This window comes from Serinus canaria, chromosome Z (genome assembly GCF_022539315.1).
Source record: "Serinus canaria isolate serCan28SL12 chromosome Z, serCan2020, whole genome shotgun sequence".
In the NCBI taxonomy this organism is placed as follows: Eukaryota; Metazoa; Chordata; class Aves; order Passeriformes; family Fringillidae; genus Serinus; species Serinus canaria.
Window position 1 is genome coordinate 4,684,593 of NC_066343.1, and position 23,456 is coordinate 4,708,048.

Here is a 23,456-nt window from a genome sequence, read left to right on the forward strand (position 1 = left end):
AAAATATCCTGAGGTCTAATTTAACTTTCTAGTTCCCAAATTCCCACTTAAAAAAACAAATATATATATATATAGTCGCTTCTGGTAACCTTCACTATCTTGAAGTGAAGATAGTCACAAGACTCCCATACTAACACATAGAGAAGAGCTCCTAAAACAAACATGGAAATTAAATGCTTAAAGGGAGATCTCTCTACACAAAGTAAGAAAGAAAGGCAATGCCTTGCAAATGGAAAGAACTTCATGGTCTCATCAATTTCAGGGTAAATATTTATTGGGAAAATTAAATGAGCATAAAAGGCAGTGACTTACTGTACCTGAGCATGAAACTGTAAGGAATAAAAGTTGCTTGAACAAAAGTAACAACCTGGTATCCAAAATGAGTTTTAGGAGCTCCAACTCACCACCTGAAATTCACCATTTTCCAAAAAACTATGGAACTTTAGCATGTAATTCCAAAGTCCTGTTTAGTGCTATAAAGAGACTTATTAAAGTGATAATGCAGGATATGAATCAATTTGATATTTTAATTCTGTGTTCCTCAAGTGTCATTGAAATTGTGCAGCTGCTTCGTAAACCAACAAAATTCCATCTACTCTTTGCAAATCCTTGGAGTTTGCCTGACAAGCCACTGGAAGAAAATGGCTTATTTAGTTGTGAATGGAACATATCTAGTACAGGATTTGTGGGAAACAATGCATTTGTTTTGAACCATAGAAAATCTAATTTGCATAAAAATGTGCAAGATATTGAAACTATGCCTATCTCAGCCTGCTTGTTAATGCTTGGTAGCTGCCTCTTTCTTGCTGTAAGCTCTCATGTTGCCCACTGTACTCTCAACCTACATCCAGAGTTCCATCCCTTTTCTCAACTTCAGCAGCAGATCATTAATTTCATCTAGCATGGATATCAATGTGCAGAAGTCAGCAAGCACACCTGTTGATTCAAACAGCTTTAATGAAGCAGACATGAAAGTCTGCAATATATCTTTTTACATCTGAGTGACAAAATTTTAAAAAATATTTATTCAGAAATGGCACTGGCAAAGAATGAAAGCAATATATTCATTTGGGAAAAAACAAAAAAGAATTCAATAACCTGAAAGACAGGTGAAAGAAAGAGGGTGTAAATTGTGTGAGAATTAAACCTTGTGGGGCTCTAGGGCTGAGAACAAATATATGTCTAGGAAAAGGTGGCTGGATAACTGAAAAGGGAAGACCATGCAACACATGTTCTTAAAGTTATTGTCCTTCCCCAAATTTACAGGATTCTTTCTTCCATTTCAGGCAGGATTTCCACCTGGAGTAGTGAATATTGTGCCAGGCTTTGGACCCACTGCTGGAGCAGCAATTTCTCACCACATGGACATAGATAAAGTAGCCTTCACAGGCTCTACAGAGGTACTATAATGAATGCAAGAAAATATAAGCATGAAATGTGCCCCTCAGATTCCCAGGAATGATTTAATGTCTAACTTATTCTGTGTAATTATTTTAACTCTCTTCTTTCTTAATGCTGCTGGTTTGTTAAACAAAGTCTGTTTAATGATTTGTTGGTTATTATTAACTTTAAACATATTTAAACAGTGTTTGTATTGCTGGAAAGCCCTTTAAACAAAGGCAGTCCATGAGATACAGTTGATCCTAGTGTACCAAAGGTATTTTAAGTTTTACTCCTTTAAACCAAAACTTTTTCAGAACATTCTTTGTTAAGATGTTCTGTTATCTTTGAGTTTAATAAAAACAGGATGACAGGAAGGTACCTAGGAAAACTCATTCTTCAGTCTGCACACATTTAGGTGAGGTGACAGATTTTTTTGGTATTTCATTGATGCTAAGTACCATCTGGGTGGTCTGGGTGTTTAAATATTTATCTGTTTAAAAGGAAGGTCACTGTTAATTTTCTCTAAGCTTCACCCTGAAGAACTGTGAGTACTATAATAGAATATTTCTCATTGCAGGCTATATATAGGATTAAGGATTAGCTATTTCTTTGATACAGGTTATGATATTGTCTGCCTAAATGCATGCTAAATGGAAAAACTGCCATCTGGTCTCTTTACTTCTTGGATATAGACTCCAAAGATGAATATCATAGCTTCATGTCAGGGATCAGTCCACACTGAGTGCAAGAGCTATCCTTCTGTCAGAAACCTTCAGCTCTACAGTAATGAGATATGAAAACAACCCAAACCCTGACAGCTGAGAAATATCCCACAGATGTTACCAATAGACAGTGACAATTACAGTTCCCAGTGCCCAGTGATCCTCCAAAGGCAGAGGGACCAGAGGGTGTATTCTAGAGCTTGGTGACTGTTCTCTTCTAGCAGGGCAATTTAGCAGTGAGAAATGAGGGCAGGAAGGCTGACAGAGGGAGAAAGTTTGCCTGATGGTTGCTGCACACAGGCAGTTAGAGACCAAAGCCTCAAGAGCTACGAGCAGATTTTTCCTTCACAGCTTTTCCAGGGCAGTTCCTACAAAGTAGTTCCTTCAATCTCATCAGTAGAAAAAAGCAGGGCAAGGGTCCTAGGTTGCAGTGCTCATTTCCTGCTCTTCATTCATCCAGGGCAGAAACTGAAACAAGGAAGAGTGTCCATGGAAGATTGTCTCATAAACTCTGTGCATTAAAGAGCCTTCTCATGCACAAAACAAAGGAATTTTAACCTAATGGGAGTAGCAGGTGAAGCAGCAACCTGTGCCTGCTTTAGACTAGAGATACGTGCAAGTAGGGCGGTAGCAACCAAAAAAGCACCAGGTATCTTTGGCAGTTTGCATTACAGGGGGAAACTCTTCTAGAAAACATTTCCAGTTCATAGGGTGTAAGTCCCCTGTACCCTGACTCTTTTCAGTTGTTTTATTTTAACTTCTTTTTCATTTTATTACTGGGATAGTAGAAATCTCTCAACTGATTTTCACTTTTGAGGAAATCAGAAAAGTATTATAGAAGCCGTTATGAACTTTTTGACATGAATATGTCCTCTTCCTACCTTTTAGGTTGGCAAACTGATTAAAGAAGCAGCAGGGAAGAGCAATCTGAAGAGAGTTACCTTGGAACTTGGAGGAAAAAGTCCAAACATTATATTTGCAGATGCAGATTGTTAGTAGCAATTTTATTATATTAACTACTACTATTGGAAATCCAACATGCTTTTTCCTTTCTTTGCCAGTAAATTAATTTAACCTTTTCAAAAAATAAGTAATTTTCAATGCTTTCTGGTCATGCCATAATTTTAAGTTAGATTGCCACCAAAGTCGATTGCTCCTGAATAAATGTGGAGCTCTGAAATCCTGTTCACCCTTCATGTAATTAATGATCATCCTAATGAAACATGAATGAAGACTGAAAAGAAGATAGAAGGATTTTAAACAGTTTTATTAACTGTTTTATTAACTTTCTGTCTCAATACTCTTCTTGACACTCCTGACAGGGCAAATAATGTTAAATCTACATTTCCACAGAATATCTGAATGTGTGTTCAGCTGGGTGTATCATATGATGCTCTTGAGAAGGGTAGTTGGGACATAAGCAAAGGCTTGTATGTCTGTGTTTTAAAGGGCCATAAAAATAAAAAGTGCTAGAAAGGGAAATTAGATGGGTGACAAAGAATAGTAAAGAAGTTATGATGTGACGATTCAGGTTTATGATCTGATGATCTCTGCATTTCTTTGCAGTGGATGCTGCTGTGGAATTTGCCCATATTGGTCTGTTCTATCACCAGGGACAATGTTGCTCAGCAGGATCTAGGATTTTTGTGGAAGAGCCTATTTATGATGAGTTTGTTCGCCGGAGCATTGAAAGAGCAAAGAAGTATACTCTTGGGGATCCTTTGAAGCCTGGTGTACAGCAAGGCCCTCAAGTGAGTAAAATTACATCTTTTCTTGTAATTCTTGACACCACAATTCTTGACTAATTCTTGACTAATTCTTGACACCACAATTTAATGTCTTTCCAAACCTACCGTGGCAGTAGTTTCAAGGCTAAGTACAGTTTTGTAGAGGTTAGTCTGGAGTACAAAGGGGGAGAACTCAGAGTGATTGTTGCTTGTGCCAGTATCATAGGCCTAAGGTCTTTTTCTCTTTTTATTATTGAGGGTGAACAAGTATAAAAAATTGAAATGCTTTGAGAAAGCTCCAATGCAAGATCTGTAAAAGTTCAAGTACAATGACCTATGTCATGTTAGAACTTGCTACCTTTTCATTCAGATAGTGCCACTATAAGTGACTAGCTTGAAGAAATAAGAGTATCAATATCTTTTCCCCTTTCTCAAGTCACTAGACTTTTACTATGCTGCTCTCAGTTTTAGAATATTACGCAATCAAAATGCAAGAGGTTTTTTATTCTCCTTTTGTTAAAAGATCATGCCAACAGCTTTTCCATCAAATGAATGTTAAAATGCAGCATTAAAAAGAATTGCTATCACAATGCTGTGAACTCAACACTGTTAAAATAGATCTCATCTAGTCTTATTCCCACATCAGCTTATATTGCAGGACATGGAATAAAAGCATGGAAAAAAGCACTGTAGTAGAGACAAAGAAAAAGTAGGAGACAAAACCACTCCCATGCATTTGATAGAGTAATATATTCTTTATTGGTTATCACTGTCATTTTGAGTAATAAAAGACACCCATTAAATTGGAAAAAAAATGCACTCCCAGCCACAAAATATTTGGGAAATTTAAAAATTATTTTTTTAATATCCTGGAATATGTTTTGATACAAGAAAATAAATTCAGCAGAATGAATTTAAAAGTCAAAGGGCAGGAAGATTCAGAAAAGTAAACTCCATTTGTCTGGTGCACAGCTAATATAAAATTAACAGAAATGCTCTCTCATGTTATTGTGGCTTTATTGAGTTTGAAATTCATGCTAACAATTTAAATGAGAGATGTAAATACACTCCTACTAAAAATTAAGGAAGTTAAACCTGTGAAAAAAGCAGTAAAGAAAATATTTGAATGAGCATAAAGACTCTTTCTTCTCCAGTCTCATAATTTGCATTTTTAACCTTTTTTTTATCCTTAGCAACCTTTAGCTGAAGTTTAACTACTTTTCAGATTAGAAAATATTCTCCTTTTAGAACTGGTATGATTCCCTTTAATGGAAAATTGTAAGTATGGGTGTAGCTGCATTTCTTTTATAGTAGTTATGTTAAATATCTCTCTTTGTTGTCAGATTCCATGTTACGTGTTCTAGAGTAATTCTTTCTAGAAACAAAAAGTTACAGCCTGTGTCAGGTCTATTCACTGTGGTACAGTGAATTGACACAGAGAAAAAGCCATCTTTTTCTCCAGCTCACAGGGACACAGGTTTAGGTTAATAAGCTGAAGACCAACTGTTATCAGTGTGTGTTGTTTTCATTCCTGAAATATCTCTCCATTCAGATTGATGAGGAGCAGTATAAAAAAATCCTGGACCTAATTGAGAGTGGGAAAAAAGAAGGAGCCAAACTGGAATGTGGAGGAGGTCCCTGGGGAGACAAGGGTTACTTCATCCAGCCCACAGTTTTTTCTAATGTGACGGATGATATGCGCATCGCCAAGGAAGAGGTAAATGAGTCTTCAGCAGTCTCTTCTCTGCTGGAAGTTGTCTGTTTAAATATCTGTACCAAATATTCATTTAGAAGGTCAAGTGACTACATGAAAATCCTCTCAACAGGATAGAACCTGTTGTTCTATCCTGGTGGTATTTAAAGTGCTTTTGTGGTTTTCTGGTGCCCATTTCACCAGATTGCTCAAGGAGGGAGAGGAGTGTGAGGCTGCCCTGCCAGCAAAGGCTCCTGCAGTAGATAAATGCTGAGGTTTGGACTGTTTGATTGCTCCATACTGTCCATGTCTCACATATCAAAGTCAAAGTGACCTGTAAACCTTGGAGGCACAACTTGTGAATGTTTGACACTGCCTAAGGAGCCACTTTACTTGGTGTTTGTGTGCACTAGGCAGCTGCTTTGCAATGTGAGAAACTAGCTGGATTGCGCTTCCAGAGGCATTTTGTTTGTGGCATTTCATTTTGCCCCTGTGAGGAAACTTAGATCAGTTTGCAGATGTGTCTACACTTCAATGAAGAATCTGCTACTGTCCCAACTAAGATGACAATGCTAGGGCACCAGTGACTGCCTAGAAGGAACCAGAGACATTTGGGAGTGCTGAGCTTCCATCTGAGCTGGTTCTCTACATAAAGACTCAAAGTCAAGTCATGACCTCTTTGCTGGGTTTTTTTACATTTATCTTAATCAATAACTGCTGCAATTGAGCTGCAATTGGTGTCCATTTCACTACTTCATATTAGAAAGCTGATGCAGTCTCCTAAGCATACTTACTACATCCAGCAAGAGCCAACAGCCTGAGCTAAAATGAACAACAGAGCATTTGGAATTAATGTGGTAGGAAGAGGGTTGTAAAACCTGATAGACATGTATGAGACAGAATTTGGATTGTTTTCACCATGCTATGAGTCAAGTAGGAAACACCACAGAGTTACAATTTTTTCACAGTTCTGTTAGTTACCCTTTGGTTAGTAGTACAAGAACCACTCCTCACATTATTTTAAGTGTAATGGACAAAGAAGCTACGAGTAGCCAAGACAGTTTAAATAACATTAATGTTCACAGAATGTCTGAGTTTTGAAGTTCACAACATGAACACTTGGAGGAATGCTCAGTGGTTTTCTGATCTACGGAAATCAATCCTTAGAACTCTAGCTAGAAACCAGCACTAAAAACTCAGTCAAGTAGAAAGCTCACAGTCTGTGGAAATAGAATGAGTTAGATGCTGTAATGCACCCCTCAGCCTACACAGTCATGGTGTTCTGTGATAGGCATGGGCACCTCTGGCTGAGAACTCTGAACAGTGGAGCAGGAAGGCTGAACTGAAGGACTATTTTCTTACCTGACACCCACATGGAAAGCAGAATTAGTTGTTTCACTGGGAGTACATTCTCAGTTGTGCAGCTACCTGAAGGGATAAAATTCTAATAGTAACTCTGGGCAAATGAAGACTGAATGTCTTTCTTGACTTTACAAATAGGGCTTGTCCAGAAAACAGGAGTTTGTTGGTAACCAGTATAGATACGGAGCACACTGATGCCATGTTAACTACCTTTATGATGGGTGCCTATTGATCATTGTTTATTTGTTTTCATTGTTCATTTCTGGTTTTATGAATTATTTACAAAAGGTAATCTTGACTTTCTTCATATTGCAAAAATCTTTATGCAAATATACAGTATTTTTAAAAACTTGATTCACTCCTGACTGAATGAATTCAGGACTAAGGCCATTGGACAGAAGTAAACTTAAAATACAGCAATTACTTCAAATAGTAAGTTATTCTAATTCACTTCATGTATTTTCATGTGTTTGTAACAGATATTTGGACCTGTTCAACAAATCATGAAGTTTAAAACCGTAGATGAAGTTATCAAGAGAGCAAATAATACCACCTATGGCTTGGCAGCAGCAGTTTTTACCAAAGACATTGACAAAGCACTGACATTTGCAGCTGCCCTTCAGGCTGGAACAGTATGGTAAGTAAAGTTTTTTTAATTTTTACTTTAGATCTGCAGGTGTCAATGGCACTAATTGTAAGACATATTCAAAGATTTTTGGGTGGTCTTTTTTTAATATTTATTCCTTGTCATCCCTATAAAGGTGTCTCTTCTGTTAAGCTTTCCCATCTGTTTCCCTATTTAATGTGTTACTAAACAATTACTACTTCTTAGTCATCATACCAATTTCTGATCAACGTAGTCAAAAAAAGGAAATTTACTAAATTTGCTAAATTTACTAAATTTTAAAAAGAAGAGGAAACTAAAGAAAATGCTGTGAGTGCCCTTTACTTCACGATCTGGGGATACCCAATAGAGAATTAATGAGCTCGGTTCTGGTATTTTATTTTGTGTAAAGAAATTAATTATCTGAAATTCAGTGGCCATTAGCCTGGGCAGAGCTTTTCCCATTTCTGTAATGGGAAAGATTGATAAAATGTGATTGAACAAAGAAAGGACATACAAGCTGGGAGAACTACTAAAAGTCCCACTATTTCCAGCAATAGAAAACAGAGGCAACCTATATGAAACTGGAAAAGAAAAAGCTATGAAATGAAAGAGGGAAAGCTTGGAGGCACAGCAGGGTCTAATGACAATCACTGAGAAAAACTTGCATTTCCTTACAGTTATTTCAATGCATCAGGAGAACATCCAATTTTACTTGAATGCAAAACCTGTGTCCAATTTACATTTTATCTGGAAGCACTTGTGACCAGCACAAATTCCTGCCCAAGTCCTGTGATCTAAGAAGATTTGCTTTCCAAAAATAAGCTAACAGTCTTGCCTTCAGAGTTGGTCTTCTTTATATGGAAGAAAGTTTAGAATAGGAGTGGAATATTTGGGATTTGCTTTTTCATGACTGGTGGTCTAGGAATCCTTAGCTATGAACAGAATCTCTTTTGTTGAAACCAGTAGACTGGCAAGGAGGATAGAATATAAGATATGAAAATAGAGAATATTTGATTTGACAAGGTTGTAAGACAAAAAGAGCTCCTCAGCTAGGAAATGGGATGCACCTTCTGCCAAAATTCTTCATACCTAAAAATTTGCCTGTGACATTCCTTTCTTACTCATTATTGTGTCTTTGTTCTCAACCACAATACAGAATAAGGTTTAACTGTGTAAAACCAACCAAAACTTCCTAAATATGTAGTGAAGCTATCCTGCATTTATCTATTGGAAAGGTACATAAACTCTTCTGCAGAACCCTTATCTGTGGATAACCTTTTGTGAGAGAGCTTATGTACAAATTAAAAATTTTATTGCAATGATCAGAGAAAGATATGACTGTCTCCCAGCTTGAAGACACTTGTTGAGTTTTAGTACTCTGATAATTAGTACTTGTTATTTTTTATGTTGTTGTTTTTGATGTTTCATTTATCTGAACTTCAAGCTACTTATATTTTTACAAATATATACTTAGATGTTGTTTGTGACTATGACCATAGGCTTTTTAGAAGCAACAGAAAACCTCTGATTTTTTAGAAGAGAAAAAAAAATTTTTCACCCTGTCAAAAGTAATTTTCCTGTTCTTCCAGGGTTAATTGCTATAACGCATTGTCTGCTCAATGTCCCTTTGGAGGTTTTAAGATGTCAGGAAATGGACGAGAACTGTAAGTAAATACTTTTAAAGCTGTAGATTCATAGAAAATTCAAAACGAAATTCCAAACTCTGACTTAAAATGTGCATAACTAGGATGTCCAGTTTGAAATTTTGGCAAATATATCTCTAGAGTTCTTAGTGGCATCATGCTGTCAGAGACAACATCAACCAGCAGTTCCTCTACAAATTAAATAAGAAAATTTCTTAGAGGCACACTTTTTCAATATGTCTAATTCACAGTACATCGTGGTTGCAGTATACTGGTAAGCATAACTGACCATTGTGTTTATGATTTACATTTTTTGCACATATAGAGAAACTCTCATTTTCATGGAGATTAATCTGTGGGTAGTTTGTGAAATCCCCTTTAAATGCTGGGTTTTGAAAACACAAGACTTTCCAAAATCCTTGATTTTAGCAAGATTTTTCAGTTAAAAGTTAAATGTTTTTAGTTCAGCATTAGTTTGTGAAACTAATGTTTTTACAGTATGTGCCAGCCAGGTCAAAAGTTTTGATGAAAATAACCTTCTGTAGTCTTCGGACTTTTGTTTATCCCAGAATAGAAGCAGAGTAGCATACATATATTATAAAGTAATCAAATTTTTTCAAACTTCTGAGTTTTAATCCAGTTTCAACTTGAATCATATCCAGTCTTACTTGTATTCTTTGTTAAAAATGCCATATGCACAAGAACAAACTATTTTTAAAGCAATGAGTAAAAATTAGTACATGTAAGCGTACTTTTTATATTAAGATAAATACATAACACTTCTAATGAGCCATGGAAGTGATTAAAAAAGATATGTATAGGTGGGGCAGTTCAGAGCTTCTCTTTATGTAGTTTCTTCAGAGATAAAGGCTAGTGTTTTCATTCTTGTTCATCACTGGGCACAATCTGCTTCTGATGGCAAAGCTCCCACTGACTTCAAAGGAAACAGCCAAGCCAAGGTTGAGAGCTTTAGAAAACTGGAAATTGAAACCCTTTAATAATTTAGGCCATTTTTATCAAATACAGCTTTGCCTTTGTTGGGTGCAGGTGCCAATAATTGGGAGATAATCAATTCTGAATTACAGTCTTTTTCAGAAATATTTTTTTGATTTATTTGCTGGAAATCACACACTATCAAAAATGTCCTCTAGAACAGTACATTTTGAAAGAACAAATCTTTCATGCTAATAAAATTTTCACATTCGAAGTCACATTGTGACTTGTGACACTGTGACAATAAAAGTATCCCACTATAGGACAAGGAAAAAACTATTACCAGATAGATGTCTGTCATGAGAAAATTTGCAAATATGTGACAACCATTTTTAGGAGAATTGAAAATATGTGTGCAAAACCTATATTGAAAAAATTAGGATGTGGTTGTATAAAATTATCCATATGATTCTTGGAGTGATAATGCCATTGTGAATTAAACTACCAATGTCATATACTAACAAAATTCCTCTCCAAAAATGAAGGGAATCAGTAAACATTATCAACGAACACAAGTGTCCTGAGCACAGATTTCTGGTTTACCTATATAGCTATCCAATAAGACAGCAGTGAGATCTGTGAAACATTGTTCTGTGGAACAAGGATTTGCTACAGCATAAGCAGTTATGTCTAAATAGTTTGACTACATCAGATGTCAAATAGTTAGGAATACAAACAAGCTTCATCTCATCACTGAAAACATAAAGGTGAAACATGCTCATAAGATTTCAAAGATTTCAACTCTTATTCACTGTGTCAGTTTTCATCGTGGAATAATTTTGTCCCCCATTTACTTGAGATGAAGTTCCTATTCTTTGACTCTGAAGAAAGCTCTTGACATCAGAAGAAGAGCTTTACAAAGAACTAGCTGAACATACTTGCGATGATCTAACAAGCTCTTGATCTGCTGCACAGAAATCCGCTTTAGAAATACTCTAAACACCACTCACAGAAATAAAACTACTCTCTCTGCCATTTTTCTCAGAAGAACATTGCTGTAGCTTTTCAAAAGGTTTCCAGGAGCAGTACAGCTGCCTTCCAAATATGTCCAGTGTACTTGTTACATATCTGGCCAATTGCACACTACCACTGAAAATCCCATCCAGAAAAATACTCATATAAGAAGCATTAGCATAAATGCTGCTCTTGGTTCTCTTTTATCTAGGGGAGAATATGGACTTCATCAATACACAGAAGTTAAGACTGTCACCATCAAAATCCCTCAAAAGAACTCGTAGTGCTATCTGAAGTGCAGAAATTAACATCTTCAAATGAATCTGAAAAGGCTATCTGAATTCTCAATTGTTTTGTGGTCCAAGTGATGCATTAACTTTTCTGCTTTCTGACTGTATAAGAGGTACCTTCTTACATTAACAATATAAGGAATAGCACAGAAAAAAATTAATGTGATTAATTATGAAAAGAAATCTTTGATGTCTGGCTCACCGTAAACTCATTTTAAAATTCAAATCCAGAAAGATCTACTCCTGTTTGCAGTTGTAGTGCTCTGTATTGTTATGAAAATTTTCCTTTTTCAGTATATTCTGCAAGTACAGTTCGAATTTATGTGCTCTTGAAAGTGTTAGATGTCAAGTTTTCCTTGCATTTGCTTTGTGGCCTTAACAAAAGCACTAAACAGTAGTTAGCAGATGTTTCTATGTTTCCCTAGATACATTTTTTTAGACTATTAAAGTTGTTCATCATGCTGCATGAATGTAATCTGTATGTTAAAAAAAATATTAAAAGTCACCTACAAAACTTAGTACTACTCCCTTCATTAATCTTTTCTATTATACCAGTTTACCACTGGGCAAAATGTATCAGAGGCGTGTTCAGGTCATCAGAAATTAACTACATCTGCTATATGGAGGCTAAAGACCCCAATATTTTGCCAGTGTTATAACTGGAAAAACATGAATACAGTAAACAAAAACAGAACAGTAAACAATTTGCAAAGAGCCAGCACTTGGCTTTGCAGTGGTAAGTGCATAACAAATCTTAACAGACTATGGGCAAGAATCAGAGAAGAGATAAGAGGGGAGGGGAGGCAATCTCCTTTGTGATTTATGCTTTCTACATTTTTCCTGTACTCACATACTTTCATGTAACCAGCCTGTTCTCTTCCTGCTTCTTTCCTCCTCTAAGCCATTGTCTTTTACCCTCCTGTTTCCTCATCTGTTCCTTACAGCTGCTTATTCTCATAAAGACTCTCTTTAAACAGCTGTGTCCCCAGCTGATTATAAGGTCAGCTCTGGCATTTCACAGCTCTCTAGCAGCACAGCTGCCAGCCCCCTCCAACCCCAGGGCCTCTCAGCACCAGCAGCCACCAGGAAAGCTCTGGGATGGTCACCTCCAGCAGCCAGAGCACAGCCTGCTGCTGACAGGCTCATATTTTCTCAGGACTGGATCTAGAGCCACAAGTCAACCCCTTGTTGCATAGGCTTAACCTTACCAACAACCTTGTACATGGTACAAGCCCTGCCCATTAATAAGAACATGGCACAACAAAAATTTTTAAGCAGCATGTATGGAGAATTTAAAAGGAAAAAGGTTCTGTTCATTTGGATACACTGGTCACTTTTTAGTTATTTTTCTTTTAAATAAGATAGTTAAAATACAGATGAGATTTTCACCCTGTGACTCTTCCTAGAATGTCTTTTTTCATGAAGAACTGGAGGTTAAATTTGTGGTATTTCTCTCCACAGCCTCTATATTATCTATTTTTGGAAGGTATACATTCCAAATCCATTATTTAGTCCTCTACAGTAACTTCATAAGACATACTTTTCAAACAAATTGAATTCTGGTCCCATATAAGAAACAAGTAAAAGACTTATAAAGGAAAAGAAGGAAGAATTAATCAAAAGTAATAGTGTACTGTGAAATAATTATCAGAGATTTTTCTGCAGAGGATAGTAGAGAGAAGAAAGAACAGAAATAAAAATAAATTAAAAATAAATTTAAAAAAAAGTTGCAGATAAGAAAAGAATGGCAAAATTATCTCAAAGTCTTTAAAAGTGGCAATGAGCATAGTATTAGTGAAAACACAGACATAGTGAAGGATTTTATAGCTTCTTTTTTTTTTTTTAAAGAAATGAAAAGCCATTTAAAGAGTTGGTGGGTCTTCAAAAATCTCTACCAACCAAATTCTGCTTTTGCATTTAAGATTAGAAATGTCAAAGAGGGATAAATAAGTCAAAATACATTAAGCCAACCTCTGCATTTTCTCTTGTATCAGGAGGGTGATTCTGAAATTATATTCCTGATCTGCCTGACTTAACTTCTTTCCCTGGAAGAAGGATATAAGGGAGCAAAATGGGGTTCCTTTTTGGTGACATGAAGCCAGCAGGCTCATACATGGTTTCTGGTATGGTCCAGCCACTGTACCCATTCAGGTCTTAGAAGCAGACTAGGGCTAGTCAGAGTGTCCTTTGGCAGCACAGGACTGCAAATCCAGTCCCACCACGGTGCCTGTGACTGCAAGCCCAAGCAAAGAATGACATTGGAGTATAATGCAAGGAAAGGTAAAACATAGCACAATTCAGGTCTATAGGAGAAGGACCAACTGGACCCATGGATGCTTTTTTTTTTTCTCCTTAAAATGTTTAAAATATTTCAATAATGTTCCAAACAATATTGTAAATATGTATTTTAGCTCCCATTTGATAGTCTTGTTGGGTAAAAGAAAGCTGTCAATGATCTCGTTCTGTCAATTTTATTTCTTCAATGTGATCAAAATGTGACTTCTATGAGCGACTTGAAGTTACAATATTTCACATGCCTTTAGTAAGAAAAATGCTTTTATGTGTATATTATGTACAGGGGAAAGAGAGAGGCAGAAAGTGAGCAAGGAAATTCCTGTCATTCAGTCAAGGTTTAACACCCAAAGTTTTCATCAGAGTCAAACAGAGATTTGCATTGATCTGATGACACACTGAAGTTGTTCCCAAGAGATGCCTATGTAAATAGATATACCCTCTGGCATCTAGTAAGATTAAGGAATTCAGTATGTGTGTCATTCCCTTAAAGAGTTAAAATATGTTTGAAGGAGGCAAACATGGGCTCAATAGATTTCATAGTCCATTCTGACTTACATAAGCACATTTGTTCACAATGTAGGATGATGCCCAAGCCAGAAAAAGAGTATGGTCCCATTTGTTCTTCAGCTGCCAGTTTACTGACTCAAAGGTCAGGGGTGGATTTCTCTCAGAAATGCACTCACTGTTAGAGCTAATCACTCTGTTAATAAAAGAAATGTCCTTTCAAAATTAGGTGTGTTTGTAACTATGTTCATAGTATCAGAGTCTCCATTAGAGTCTCCATCTGATGGTGAAATGTTTTTGCTATTCCTCTGAATGACATCTGTCCATGGGTATGATGACTTGTGATCTGAACGGGAATAAACGAGGACTTAAACTCTGCAAATATGACACAGGTGATTAAGGAGGCCCTTTCTTTCTGGGACTGAAGCATTATCCTGTTACTCCCATTATGTGCCAAAGCAGCACCATTGAAATTTACTGGAATGAAACACGAGAAGAGCACTGGTTGATCTCTGTGTAAATATTGCTTATAATGTTAGTGAAGTTGTAGTCAGTGTTTCACAGAGGATGAAATTTAACGAGAGAAATGAGCATGTCCTTTCAAGGCCCCCGAAAACTAACTGCTAGTGTCGGCAGCAGTTATTAACTTTTTATTTTATTCTTGAAACCATGATATTTTTCCAATAGTTCTTGAAGGAAATGGCTAGTAAATAATGTAGAGCAACCTTCCAGCAGATTTAAGTGAGACTACTCATTTTCCTAGTGAACTCTTTTCCTAATCCCTTCACACTAACAAAGGCACACCTTTAATATCCACAGAAGTATGACTAAGGACATGACTTTGCAGTTTTGTTGGAAGTTTATTTGTTTCAAGCAATTTTATACCGCACAGAAAAGCAAACTCTAGAAATCTGGACTCCTTAGAACCATTTTCTTGCCAACAGTGGGGTGATCCCTGCCCCCTTTTCCTGCCTCCAACACACTAATATTTTTCAAGAGAGAGGAAGCTTTTTAATGGCAAAAGCAAGATAGAAGCACCCTTAAGCTATTTCAGTCAAAACAGTGAATTTGTAAGGAATTCTCATTCTGTTTCAAGAAAGAAAATTACTGATAATCCTTGACTACCAGATATGCTGGTCTTAAGACAGACAAGAAAAGATATGGAAAAAATATTCAGAGCAGGAAAGGCATCTGGCTTGGATAAAAACTGAAAATGCCCTGATGAAATAGGTTTTAGGGAGGAATTTGAAAGATGTGAACTTGGCAGCCAAAAGGTTTTTTGGGGAGAAGAGTAGGCCATCTGGGACACAAAAGTGCAGAAAAGCCAAGTGCAAGAAAAAGAGGGGAAAAGGAAGGGAGCAGTAAAAGAAGCACAAGGACTCCAATGAGAAACGAAAGCAAAGGATCACCCTGAGATTCTGAAAGATCTCACTGTAAGATCTCACTAGAATTTTGAAAGAATTAACATGAACTTTAATAGATGACGTGTCCTCCTCCAACCCCTTTATCACCACATTTGCTATCAGACTATTTTTGAACCACCTGATACCTCTGCTCTCCTTCTTTCTATTCAAGTAATGGTACAGTTCCCTTGAAGTTAGTGCTGTTTTCCACATATTGCCCCACTGAAAACTGAGATTTAGATAAGTCCTTATTATGGAAATTCCCCTATTAATTAAAGCAATGAAAAGAGGTCTCTGAAAATTTGGAAATAGTTCCCTCTGAACTTAGTAGGAGGTCTGAAGGACTGAATTATAATTTTGTTATGCTGAGAGAAAAACAGTGACTTGATGACTATAGTGCTCTGAAAACAAAAGTAGAAAATCTGGAAGCACAACATAAACCAAGACAGTTTAATGTTGCATGAAAAATAGGGCAGGATAATGACTCAATAACCAGAACTGAGTATTAAGTGATTTGACTGTTGAAAATCCAGCTTGTGGAACACTCCTCAAAGAGAAGCAACAAAGATGATACCTACACAGAGTGGGAGCATGTGATGGAATGGACAGGCTAGAGAGTGGCCACATGGCCACACCACAGAGAAAAAACACTGGGCCTCAAGAAATAAGAGGTTGATGGTATCAACTGATGATATCCAGGCAGATTTTGGTGAAGAACAAAGGACTTGCAAAGGGCTCTGGGACCATTTGGGAATGGCCATGCAGATCAGCAGCCCATGATTGTCCAGAAGGCTTCTAGAACATTCCATGAGAGACTATATATGGATCACCAGTGGTTGCAGCAGCACAGTGCTATAAACTGGCCATGCAAGAGGAAGAGACCTCAGCTGCTTTTACACATCACCAGCAGGCAACGCAGAGAGTATTGGCAGAGTATTAACCAAAAGGTTTGTCAAGGACAAACCATAAGGTTGTCCTCAACAGAAGCTGAATAGAAGTAGCCAGCTCTCCCAAGAAAAATTATTAGTACTGAGGATTTTTTTAAAGGAAGAAGGCTAGAACAGATAGCAGCATTGAGAGGGTTTGTTTTCTTATTTTAGTTTTTCTCATATTGCCTCTAGTTCTATGTGGAGCATAAGCTTATGACTAAATAATAGCTTGACAATTACAAATGTGCAGTATACCCAATCCAAGATGGCTCTGGACATGAAGAGCAATTTGACACACTCTGAGAAACTTCTGAATTATTAAACATAGTATTGCACCTGGCCTCCTTTCTCTCACTAGCAGCACAGAAATATCCCTTACTTTTTCACATTCTTTATGAGTACCATCTCATATAGTGCTAAAAAGCTTTGATAATAGAGCATGGCTCATACAGCACAAACCCTGCTGCAGCAAGCAAAACAGAGCCTTCATCCTCAAATCTTGCCAAATGTCACAAACTAGCGAGGCCTTGCCTATGGCCTTCTTGCATCTTGGTGACCCCATTGTTTTGGATTCTACATTCATTCTGAATACAGCTCCTTATAATATGTAGTACCCTCAGCTTTTGACTAAGGAATACATCATCGTGACAGCAAGGAGACTGGCAAAATTTGAGCAATATTTGAGATGTGTTGCCCATATAAGGGAGAAATGTCTGACGGGAAAATAGGAGAACAAAGTGAGTGCAAACAACACTGTCCAGAGCTACCTATATTCAGGAACAAGAAAGACTTTTTGGGAGTGTGAAACAAAAGAATGAAAGTGTCATGTGAACCTTCTATTTGAGCATAAATATGTCCCATGCACAGGCATGTTAGCACCTACTTTAGAACTCATATTATGGACAGGCACTGTGTGTGTTAAAGAGCTGACTCTTAAAGGATCTTAGCCCTCTGTGTTGATGGCAATCTTTTAAAGGTAAAAGTTGCTGTGAATGAACAATCATGAACAAAGCAAGAGTAAGGATGGAGAGAAGTATTCATAGCTCACAAAAACAAATTCTATGTATGAAAAATAACCCCTAAACGCTTCACTTTTTCTGCTAGTCTCCCATTGATGTGATTGAGAAATTAAATTTTGGAGTTATTCATATGCAAATTAGCCATTATGGAAAGATTCCCCTCTTTCCTGGAAGATAGCTTGCAGTCTGATAAACAGCTTGTTTCATGTCATATTTTTGCTGATTTTGTAATGGAAGGATAAGGCTTCCTTTTGTTTCTCTCTAGACCACAGTGAGCAAACAGAAGAAGACAATTGAACTCAATGATCTTAGAGGTATTTTTCCAACATTAATGATTTTATTCTAAAAAAAAACAAAAACAAAAGATGCCATTAACCCTAAAGAGAGATCCAGCTCTGTGAGAAATTATTCTAGAACCCTAAACCTTCCACTCATCAAAGCAGGATATGTGTTTTCCTCACAATAGCTTTTTCAGTCTTCAGTCTTCACTGTGTAACTGCACTCCTTTTCAGGGAGGTCTACATTACTGTAGTATATGATATAGATAATTCATGCTACGTAAGTGTATAAAATATTATAAAGATCCACCATAGGCTCCTGACTACCACAAGCCAAAGACAGAGTTCTTTTCTAGTCAAACAGTTCTCAGACATCATTCAGATAAAATCAGGTTGTCTGCTGCTCTGGCCAGGAGGGAAGGCTATGCAAGTATTTTCTAGAAATCATTCAGATAGCATGAAGTCTGTTAATGTGTAAATGGGACCTTCCTGGACAATAAGGACCAATTTCCCAGGAATGCCAGACACTCATGAGGGCCTGCACCTGGATAGATTGCATCAAAACCTGGGGACATCCCTGTTAAAGAAGGCTACCCCAGAAAGCTCAGACGAGCCATTTGGACTTCTGGACTTTTGTATATGTTTGAATCTGTATAGTCCCAGCTATACATATGAAGGGACATACAGTAGTCTGCTGTCATTTCTGCCTCAGGCAGAATAAATGGTACATATGCTGGCTGCGAGAAGCAATCGGGGTGACCTGCCTCGGAGACACTGACACACTGTCAGATGACTCCAAGGTTCAACCAGTGCCGACTCCCAGGTTTGACGCTGTCTTAGCTGTGGTGGTTTTTTGCAATTCTAATTTTGTTGTCAATCTAATAATTTTTTATATAATTTTTTTATGAATTTGGCTACTGATCTGATCATTTACAACACAATTTTAATTTTTGCTTGTTCAAAATCCACACTTTTGGCACCATTTTAATCTGTTACAAGTGTTTTCTCTGTTGCAGGGAGAAAATTGGAAATACCAAAGCCCAGGTAGAATTTAACCTGGCTACTGCTGTAAAAGACCCGACTAATGTTTTTACAAATGCATCAGCAACAAAAGGAGAGCCAAGGAGAATCTCCACCCTTTATTGCTTGTAGACAGAAACATAGTGACCAAGGATGAGGACATGGCTGAGATACTTAATGCTTTTGCCTCAGTCTTGAACAGCAAGATCAGTTGTTCTCAGGGCCCTCAGCCCCTAAACTGGAAAACAGAGATAGGGAGAAAATGAAGCCCCCATAATCCTGAGTCAACAATTTTGTCAGTGACCTGCTACATCACTTAGACACACACAGGTCTACAGGGTCAGATGGCATCCACCCAATGGTGCTGATGGAGCTGATAGAATAATTCACCAAACTAAGGGGTTCAGCTGTTCGTCTCTGCTCCCACACACGCTTAGGATGGTTCTTGCACGCTGGGCCTCAAAAGATGAGTCTGGACTCCAGGTTTTTTCGGTCTTCAGAATTGTTTATTATTTCTTATCTACAAAGTCCCTTCTCTGCCCAACCGGGATCTGACCAGCACGGCAGCCAAAGGCACTCTGACCTTCCCCCAAGGCGGGCACATCTTTTATAACAAAAACTACGTATGTCATATTTACTTTTTATCCCCAATACCTATCACCCTCATCACCAAGTACACCCTCACTGCAGACCAATCCCCAAGTGCCAACACCACAGCAGAAGATGGATGACAAGAAGAAGAAAAAAGAGTCTTGTGACATGCCTTGTTTCCTCCATCTTGTCTCCACAACCCCCCTGTACCAAAACCCCAAAATCTGTAATTTACCCTATAACTACGTTTTTCCCTTCACCATTCACACCCGAGTAATCCCCACAGGTTCCATCTCCTCATACATCAGTGGCACATCCCTAGATGGATCAAAATCAAGCCATCAAGTGCTTTTGGCAACATTCCAAGGCTCCCGAGCCCCCCAAGGGTTCTCTCGGTAGCTCTGGACATCAGGAGTGATGTGCTGAGTTCCCACACCAAACCACTTTCCATTTTTTGCCAGCAGTCTTGGTTAACTGGAGAGGTCCACGTTGACTGAAAATTATCATATGTGATGCCCATCTACAAGAAGGGCTGGAAGCAGGATCTGGGGAACTAGAGGCCTGTCAGCCTGACCTCAGTGACAGAGAAAGCCATGGAGCAGATCACCTCTAATGCCATTATGTGGCATTTGCAGGACAAACAGAGGAAGTCAGGCCCACACAGCATGGATTTAGGAAAGGCAGGTCTTGCTTGATTAAACTGATCTTCCACTATGACAGGAGGACCCATTTCATAGATGAGAGAGATTGTGGATGTTGTTTCCTTAGATTTTAGTACTCTTCAACACCATTTCTTACAGATTCTCCTGGAGAAAGTGACTTCCCATGTCTGGGACATGTGCACAGTTCACTGGCTGAAGTACTGGCTGGTTGGCTGTTGTAGTGTGTTTTTATACTTTGTAATACCTTGAAGTCATTTTGGTTTTGCATCCCTGTATTTTTTCCAAATGTTTTATCCCAGATTGTACCCCCTTTTCTTTACCTGTGTAATCCCTTGCCCTTGCTGAGATCCTCCCCAAATCCCCACCCTGGCTCTCTGTCAATCACTCAGCATCCCATCCCCTCCATCCACAAGTTTCAGTCCAGGACATCGAGTGATTAGCCAGAGGTCAGCCCCCCAAGGCCTTGCCCTATGTGCTGTCCTAAATATCCATCCCCCAGTACCCATCCCTTAGGGTCACTTATTGGTCAGTAAATGTTATCTACTTTTGGTTTCCACCTCCCTTTAGATGTAGCCTTGGCACATCTCCCGGGGCTCTCAGCAGGAGTCCCCCTGAGGTGTGGGAGCTCCCCACAGCTCCTGAATAAAACCTTGGATTAACCCCTGCTGAGAGTCAGCCCCTTTCTCTCACCGATGTCTCCGGTGCCTCCTCGGCTGCAAAGGCGACCGGCCTGGCTGCCCTCACACCCTGGGGGCACCAGAGATGTCTCCCTGCAGTGGCCGTGTCGGGGCTGCTCCCCCGGTGTCTGCTGGCTCGGGCCTGGCCGGGAGCTCCTGAGAGGCTCCCAGGGGGACAGGGAGAGCCGGCCAGGCCCAGAGAGGGACGGTGAGTGGAGCTGCCTGCAGCTGGCAGCCAGGCTCCGGCAATGCTCAGTCCTGGTGCCAGTCCTGCCTGACAGCTGTGCCCATGAGGGGATGGAGTGTCCCTCAGAGAGCTTGCAGTGACACCAAGCTGGGCAGGAGCGCTGCTCTGCTGGACAGCAGGAAGGATCTAGGGAGGGCCCTGGATGAGCTGGATTGATGGGAGGAGGTCGGTGGTGTGAGGTTCAACAGGCCAAGTGGCAGCTCCTGCCCTTGGCTCACAGCAGTCCTGTCCGATCGGCTGTGTGTCTCTGTCGGACATGCGTGGGGTGGTTCGCGTGGGACGGTTCGCAGGCAGCCCGCGATGAACAGACGAGTCTGGACTCCTCTATAGTTCAGTCTTCAGGTTGTTTATTAAAGCTTATCTCTAAGGTTTTTGTTCTGCCCAACCGAGATCTGACCAGCAAGGCAGCCACAAGCACTCTCTGCCCCTTTAGGGCGGTCGCACATTCTTATACTGATAATTGCGTAGGTGATATTTACAATTTTTCTCCAATACCCATCACCTTTATTAAACAGTGCACCTTTAGTATGAACCAATCTAAAATGCACACATCACAGAGAAGATGGATGACAAGAAGAAGGAGAAAAGCCACGAGGTCGGGCCTGAATCCTCCATCTTGCCTCCATTAGACCCCCCTGTACCAAAATCTTAAAACCTATATTCTATTCTATAAAAACACCTGCCCTACACCATTCAAACCTCTGAAACTTCCATATCCTCATGCTTTGATAGCACGACCCTTGAAGGGTCAAAATCAAGCCACCAGGTGCCCTTGGCTACATTCCAGGACTTCTGAGCCCCCCAAGGGGTCTCCCTGGGACTCAGAGCATCCGAGGTGATGCGCTGAGTTCCCACACAGTCCCTGCAGCATTCCCTGGGCTGGGGTGGAGTGGCTGGAAAGCTGCCCAGTAGAAAAAGAGCTGGGGATGTTTGTCAACAAAACTTGACTGAGCCAGAATGTGTCCAGGTGGCCAAGAAGGCCAAGGGCATTTGACTTAGATCAGAAAGAGAGTGGCAAACAGGAGCAGGGCAGTGGCTGAACCCCTGGTTTTGGCACTGGTAAGGCCCCACCTCTAATCCTGTGGTCACTTTTAGGACCCTCACCTCAGTAAAGACACTGAGGGCTGGAGAGAGTCCGGGGAAGGGCAACAGTCCTGAGAAAGGGTCTGCAGAGTGCTTCATATGAGGAGCGGCTGAGGCGCTGAGGGTGTTTAGCCCAGAGAAAAGGAGTCTCAAGGAAAGCCTTAACCTTCTCCACCTCAGTGAAAGAAGGCTGAAGACAGGTGGGGAACAGTCTCTTCTCCTGAGTAACAAGTAATAGGACAAGAGGAAATGGCCTCAAGTTCCACCAGGGGAATATCAGAAAATATTTCTTCTTTGAAAGGATGGTCGGGCATCGGAGCAGGCTGTCCAAAAAAGGTGTAATTACCATTCCTGGAAGTATTCAAAAGGTGTTTGGATGTGGCACTTGGGGATATTGTTTAGTGGTGAACAAGGCAGCACTGGATTAACGGTTGGGCTCAATAACCAAAACCTTAAATGTCTTTTTCAATCTTAAAGATTCTATGATCCTGTAAACTCACTGTTTGCCAAAATGATCAATTCTCTGTGTTCAAAATATTGAACTGGAGAAAGCAGACACAAATAGAAGGCTGAATCTAGTGTCACTATGTAAACATGCTCAGAGCACAGTCCAAGTGAGAGGAATAATGCCTTTAATACAAGTACAAGAATTGGAAAACACAAAAAACTATAAAAAAACAAAAGAAAAAACTCACTATTTTCTGCTAAAAATATAACTTATAATGTAGGTAAAATATGCTGTGTATATTTCTATGTATGCCTATTTTAAATCTATGTTGATGTGTACTGTATACATTTGTCAAGAATGCCCTAGTGCAGTCAAATATACAGACTAAGATTAGCTGAATTTATGGGTGATATTACTATTCTGACCATTTCAGATTTCTTATAATCTCTAGATATTCCTAAACTAAGTACAAAGCATTTGATTAAACAAAAAAATCTGCTCTGATACATACATACAGAGTCCCCATTGATTTCTGCAAGGCTGACTTCAATGGGGCATGAATGTGTGAACTGGAGGGCAAAAGACAGCTATTTATAGTCTATCATTCCCAGGAAAAATGAGCTGACTTGTGGGAACTCAGCGCATCACCTCGGATGCTCTGAGTCCCAGGGAGACCCCTTGGGGGGCTCAGAAGTCCTGGAATGTAGCCAAGGGCACCTGGTGGCTTGATTTTGACCCTTCAAGGGTCGTGCTATCAAAGCATGAGGATATGGAAGTTTCAGAGGTTTGAATGGTGTAGGGCAGGTGTTTTTATAGAATAGAATATAGGTTTTAAGATTTTGGTACAGGGGGGTCTAATGGAGGCAAGATGGAGGATTCAGGCCCGACCTCGTGGCTTTTCTCCTTCTTCTTGTCATCCATCTTCT

At 39.2% G+C, this 23,456-nt stretch overlaps 1 protein-coding gene across 1 annotated transcript in view; it reads left to right on the top strand.

The window, feature by feature from the left end:
- The window catches only part of ALDH1A1 (aldehyde dehydrogenase 1 family member A1), a 30,615-nt gene extending 18,723 nt beyond the window's left edge, over positions 1-11,892 (top strand). Inside the window, exons 7-13 of the mRNA XM_050987237.1 lie at positions 1,287-1,400; positions 2,994-3,096; positions 3,672-3,856; positions 5,385-5,549; positions 7,367-7,524; positions 9,084-9,158; positions 11,296-11,892. Of these exons, the coding sequence (XP_050843194.1) occupies positions 1,287-1,400; positions 2,994-3,096; positions 3,672-3,856; positions 5,385-5,549; positions 7,367-7,524; positions 9,084-9,158; positions 11,296-11,368 (873 nt within the window). The 3' untranslated portion in view covers positions 11,369-11,892. The remainder of the gene's footprint in view (positions 1-1,286; positions 1,401-2,993; positions 3,097-3,671; positions 3,857-5,384; positions 5,550-7,366; positions 7,525-9,083; positions 9,159-11,295) is intronic.
- Positions 11,893-23,456: the final 11,564 nt, after the last annotated feature.